At 34.2% G+C, this 6,593-nt stretch overlaps 1 protein-coding gene across 1 annotated transcript in view; it reads right to left on the bottom strand.

Annotated features, from left to right (window-relative positions):
• Positions 1–437: 437 nt before the first annotated feature.
• PEX7 (peroxisomal biogenesis factor 7) overlaps positions 438–6,593 on the bottom strand; it is a 67,146-nt gene continuing 60,990 nt past the window's right edge. Inside the window, exon 10 of the mRNA XM_069487990.1 lies at positions 438–918. Within this exon, the coding sequence (XP_069344091.1) occupies positions 850–918 (69 nt within the window). The 3' untranslated portion in view covers positions 438–849. The remainder of the gene's footprint in view (positions 919–6,593) is intronic.

Here is a 6,593-nt window from a genome sequence, read left to right as displayed (position 1 = left end):
ACTTAGGGAGGTAGCTAAGAGAGTTTATAGCATTACTTATGGCTAGTTTCAAGGGTAAGAGCTAGAAGCTGTAGTAGGACCTAAGACTTTTTGTTCAATGGACAGTTTTAAAATTTTTTGATAGTAGAGAAGTGGGAAGAGAGAATATAGAGTCATGGGTACAATATTTAAGATTTGAATAAATGTAAAAAAACGTGAGCTCTTAACTCATAGCATTCCATGTTCTTAAAGCATGGCACAAGTCGTTGAGAGAATCTCATTCAGTCTATGTGTCAGGCAAATGGTAGATCCTCAATAAATAACCACTAAATAAATGAATAAATCTACATTAGAGATATATCTGATACCTGTTACTGAACCACAGGTATACCTACATTATATATAGTATTTTCACATATATAATGTTGTAGAAAAAGCAATCTTGTTGGAAATGTTATAAATGATAAATGGTCAAGAAATGGAGTTTATTTTGATTTTTATCAACAGCAGTATTATATTTTACATCAAAATGAAATAAGTTAAAAATGAAACATATCACTCTCAATATAATCTACAGATTTCTCATATTTTAATATATTTTACAATAGAGACTACATTTTAATAGATATTAGATATACCATAACATTAATTATTCCTTAAGATTTTAAGAAATATGGCTTATGTACCAGGCGTAAAGAGTGAGCCAAAGTCTTTATCAGCTGCCTTAAAACTGATTCCAGGGTAAATTTCAAAAATTTGAAATCTGAATAGCATATAAATGCATAATGTTTATGTTTTCAACAGTTTATTTATTTGCTGTTATGTAGTTCTTTAGCCAACATCCTCTGTTTCTGACAAGAACAGTATATTTCAAGCAGGAACAGTAAGACAAGCAGGATCATATATCTTTATCATTTCATCCCAAGAACAATCAGCCACCTATAAAACAAAAATGAGAAGAAACATATTTAGATGAACAAAAAATTCACAATTGGCAGCAAAATCCTAATCATTTAGAGTACAGTTGGTCATTCACTAGTAAACATATTTTTAAATAGGAAAAACACAGGGATAAAGTTTTGATAAAGGGTCTAGTTTATCTTTTTAATATATACTTCGGGGATTGTGTCCAATTGATTGAGGTTGCCTACAAGGCAATTTTTCCACAATAAAAAGAAGAAAACGAAAAATGTAAGCAGTAATATGAAGGATGAAGTAGCAAGAGAGATATTTTGACTAAAGGTATTTGCACTCTATTTCACAAACTTTCGTGGTTACAAAGGCTGATATTTACACAAGGGAACCTCCAGTTTTGATTAATTTCTTGGCTGTCAATAACTGTGCAAGTAAATGTTGTCCTCTGGCAATGCAACTGATGACTCCCCCTCAATAGATGATTCCAAACCTTATATTTTATTGCTCTGTGGATAGTGACCGGTTTGGAACCTATTAGTAAATTCATTTCAACATGCAGTGATTGCCTGTATGTGTGTGTTCTTTGGTTCCTTTGAGGTAGCTGGAAAAATCTTACATGAGTTACATAAATGAGTTAAATAAAATCTTCAATATATGTTCATAGTATGTGAGACTAGTGATTACTATTTTGAAAATTATCATTTAACATGGCCACACACAGGATATGAGTTTATTTCCCTCAATGGGGTAAACATTATTTCTATGAAACACAACCCTTGCTTTCTTATAGGACATAAATAGTGAGTAACGGAAAAACTGTTTCATTAAAAGAAAACATTATGAAATGGTGAAAATGGGGTAGATAATTATACTAAAAAAAGAGGCTGAAGGCCGAAGTGGGAGGATGGCTTGAGCCCAGGAATTCAATACCAGCCTGAGCAACATAGTGAGACTCCATCTATACAAAAAATAAAAAATTAGCCACGTTGTCGTAGCATGTGCCTGTAGTCCCAGCTACTTGGGAGGCTAAGGCGGGAGGATCGCTTGAACCCAGGAGTCTGAGGTTGCAGGTGAGCTATGATGACGTCACTGAACCCTAGCCCAGGAAACAGAGACTCCATCTCACACAAACAAACAAAAAGGCTGAGAATATTTGCTAATATTGGACATGAAATTAAAGGCAAACAATATGATACACAGATATCATGATCAATTTACCAGTTCATCCAGGAATATAGCATCACTTGAGGCTGATACACAGCCTGGGGTCTTTAAACCAAGGTCTACAGATGGGCCTCAGGAAGTCCATAAATGCAACATTGCATACATATACATTTAGTGGGGAGAGGAGAGAGAATCCATAATTTTTGTCAGATTCTCAAATCCTGACCCCCAAACACTAATCCAGAGCATTTTCTAGCTGTGCATTACAATTATCTAGGGAACTTTCTAATATGCAGCTAGAATAGAGAACCTCTGGTTGGAGCATAATGCCTATCAATTTTCTTAACTGGGTTTTTGTCATGTGAATTAAGATGGAGTTCTTTGGGATTACTTTATGTGCAGAAATGTTTTGTTGTTGACTAAAAACAATTCAAAATTTGGCAGGGTTAAAATATTCTTCTTAAAGAAGAATTCTCTTCCTGAGGAGAAAGAAAAAGAGATTATCATGCCACTAATATAATGGAAAACACCTTGTTGCCACATTTTCACATTCTTATTTAAAATCTAAGTTTCAAATCTGGTAGGTTAATATGTGGCAGGTAGAGAGAACTGGGAGGATGACTAAGAAACAGGAAACATGACTGAACTACGTTTAAACAAAAACCAGAGTCTTCCCTGAAACATTCCAAAACCAAAGCATATGTAGCTTACTGATCCTATTCTACATAAGCCAGTATCCAGAATTTCTACTTAAAGACACAAGAAAATTTTATTAATCATTTAAGCTATGGCAAATAATATTTTTATTTACTAGAGATTTGCACCCTGTTGAGTTCTAAATGGGCTGAGGTAGTTTACAGATTAATCCATAGGTCCAAATAAAGATTTTTAAAACCCCCCCAAAACAAAATCTGTTCTAAAGGGAACAAGCGGAGTAAAAGCTTTTAGGCGTCAGAGCTGAGCACACCACAATACTGGCACAATAACTTAGGCTCTGTGCTTTATGACAGCTAAAGAGAAAATGAAAGCATGCTGGGTTATACAGTTTCTGTTTTCTAACAAAATTCACATATGAATGTAAACTAAACCACAACAGATTTTTTTTTTTTTGCAGTCAGGGACTGTATCTCGATCAAATTTGTACATCTGTATTCCTTGGATTTTGTATTCAGAAAACCTTTGATAGATATTTGTTGAATAAATGAATAAATGAATCCCTGCTTGAGCTGTGGTTTTCTGCAAAATTTTGCTGAGTAGAGAGAACCTCACATGATCAAGAGCACCTGATAATCAGATATGAGGTCAGAGACTTGGGTAAAAGCAACAAGTTTTATGGGATTTGGGGGATATACTGAATTTCTGATTGTCACGAATATTATTTAGAGAAGATTCACAAGGAGCTTTCCTTTATGTCCTAGGAACTGTTAGCCAAATATTCCTTGGCATTACAAAGCTTTCTAAAATATAATTCATATATATGTATATTCATCCATTGATTCAACAAAGACTTATTAAGAACCTCCTCTGTATCAAAAGTATGCAGAGGCTATGACAACAAATACAAGCGTCCTGGTCTCTGTCCCCACAGACCTTGAGTCCAGTGGAAAGAGGGACATAAAGGGACACCCATAATGCAGAGTAATACACACAACGATGGGGGAATTAGGCGTCCCGGAAAAGCAGGCGAGGGGCCACTGTAACCAAATTGGAGGAAAGTGGATGCTTTCTGGAAGAAGTATTATCTCAGCTGAGGCTTCAACGAGGAGTCTGCCAGAGAACATTTGTTGTTGTTGTTTCTAGGGCAGGGGCATGATGGAGAACAGAAAAATGCTCTAGGCAGTGGGATACATAAGAATAAATGAAGAACTAAAAGTTCTAGTTTTAAGGCAACTAAATTGTATTACAACTCCCCTAATGAAACTCTTAATCTTTTGAGAGGAGGCTTTTTTCTGAGTCCCGTCTAGGGTTCTTGATGGCTGGCTGCCAAGGCATATCTCCTTTGACCCTCTCCTCCCTCCCGGCGTGAGTGTGCCTGTGGGCGCCGAAGGGTGGGAGCCTCCAGGCTCTACGGCTTCTGCCCAAGGATATACAAGGGGAAAATTTATTCCTTAACTTGCAGGCCCTCACCGTGGTACATTTCATCCCTATGCCCTTCTGAATTTCCTTTCCCCTGAGAACAAAATGCAAATCTTTTCATCAAAACTCAGAATTAAAATTATCAACATTACAGAAAAAAAATGGTTTGTCAAAATGTTATATTTCTTTACTTAATGAAAAATTGGAAGAGTGAATTGATCTTCTTCATTATTATTTTTTAAAGCTGCTATCTTATAGCATAGTAAAAAATTAAACGAACAGGGTAAGATTCCATGTAAGTTCTATTTTTAATTATTTCATTTTCACTTTAATACAACAAAATAGATATTTCTCAGTTATACGAATAAGCCCACTAATCAGATATATGAATTACTTGCTACTAGCCTAATATGTCAATTTCTTTAAAACATAATCCTTGAAAACAGAATAAAAATTTATTTTCTATCAGTGTAGCCTATTAATTTCTAAATACAGCTGTGGTATATACATATGGCAACAGCATAGATGGAATGCCAGAGAGCAACTATATTAAACTACTATTTCAGAATTTCCTATGTGCAAAATACTGGACTAGATGCTACACAGACCCCAAGATAGTAAAGAAATATGCATTCAGTAAGGAGTTTATAATCAAAATTTATCATTGGTGGATTAAATAAGATACATTATAGATCTTTAATAACTGTCCTATAAATGCAGACTTTAGAGAAAGAAATATAATGAAAATATAATACTAAATACACGTGAAATTTAGAAAATTTATATTCCTTAATTTTATCAATTCCTCTACTTTATTAAAATGTTTATTACACATGCCACTGATAAGGTAACTTATCTCAAATGATTTAACATGGTTGTTAATAATAACCAAGAATTCCAACTGAACCATTAAGAGATTTACGTTATTGACAAGTTTTCTATTTTCTATTTATCGTTATACTCTTTTCTCTCAATTTTGTGGACAATTGCTTTTGCCCTTGGGAAACTTGTTCAATCTACTGTAATTATCTGTATGACACAGGGCTTCTTTAGCAAAAATGAACAAGAGAAACAGGCAGAAAGATGCAGAGAGAATAAAAAACATCACTAACAGTCAACTCTAAATTCTAAAAAAGCAGCCTACCCATTATGTTGCAATATATTAAATTTGGGCTAAAGAAAGAAACATGTTTTACTTACTACACTAGCTTAAATTAGGAAGTGACTACCAAAGAGAATATGGTTTATTGTGTTAATCATTATGGAGTTTATGCAAAAGTAAAGAAAGAGCTGACCAATACACTAAAAAAAAAAAAAAAATCCTTTTCATTCATTCATTCATGCAATATTTATTTCACACATATATATCAGGTAGCTTATATTAATCCACTATGCATCTCCTGGCACTCAAAATATTTACTGAAGCAAAGAAGGAAAAAAGAGAAGGAACAGAAAAGGAAGAGAAGAACTTATCCTGGACTTTGAAAGGTAGAAATACTCTGTATAGGCAGGGGTGGAGGAAAGCAAGGGAAACAGTGGCAAAACCATGGAGAAACAATAAAATGTAACTGGCCTGCAAGAGAGGATTACGTAAATAAGATGGTGAGAACTGAAATTGAAAAGGAGTAAGGTTATACCGAATCTTGAAAGCAAAATTTAAAGTTCAGACTCTAGCCTGAAGGGAATGGACTTCCTCTTGAAGGCTTCTGAGCAAAGATAACATGATAAAAATGAAAATATAACTGTTGATTTGCAAATTAAAATTGGTATGTAACTAGTATGGCTGGAGGTTAATGGTCAGAGTGGTTTAAAAGTATCATAGGAGTGACTTGGACCGTGAATTCCAAAACGAGAAAGACCTGTTAGGAGGCAAATATAGTAGTATCTGTATGAGATGACAAAAGCCTAAAAAAGTGGGAGCAATAAGAAGAAAAATGTATTCTGATATGTCTGTTCATTTATTCCAGTCTTTTTAAAAAAGATCCCTTCGTAAAATTATGTAATTTTCTTCATTTAGTATCCTGCACATTTTTTATTTTTATTCCTCTATGTATCCTATTCTCTCTCTCTCTTTCTCTCTCTCTCTCTCACACACACACACACACACACACATTGTTGAAATGTGAAAGTAATGTTTCCCATTTTATTTTCTAACTGATGATTGCTGGGATCTATAAGGTATTCAACTTCGTGTATTTATTTTAACTGCTCTTCTTATTGAACTCTCATTTTTCATAGGCTTGAAGTTGATATACTTGGATCATTCAATTTGACAATCACATGAAGTACAAATGATAAAATCTACCTTTAAAAATATTTACATTCCACTTTGTTTTCTCCTATTAATAACTGGCTACAATTTTTAGAACCATGTTGATTAACAGTGGTGACAGTGGTAATTCTCATCTTGCTCCTGCCTTTAATAGGACCTGATATATTTCGGGTAAAGGACTAACAAA

Source organism: Eulemur rufifrons, chromosome 15, assembly GCF_041146395.1.
Source record: "Eulemur rufifrons isolate Redbay chromosome 15, OSU_ERuf_1, whole genome shotgun sequence".
Taxonomy (NCBI): Eukaryota; Metazoa; Chordata; class Mammalia; order Primates; family Lemuridae; genus Eulemur; species Eulemur rufifrons.
Note: the sequence above shows the minus strand (reverse complement) of the source record. Positions and strands in the feature narration are given on the sequence as shown.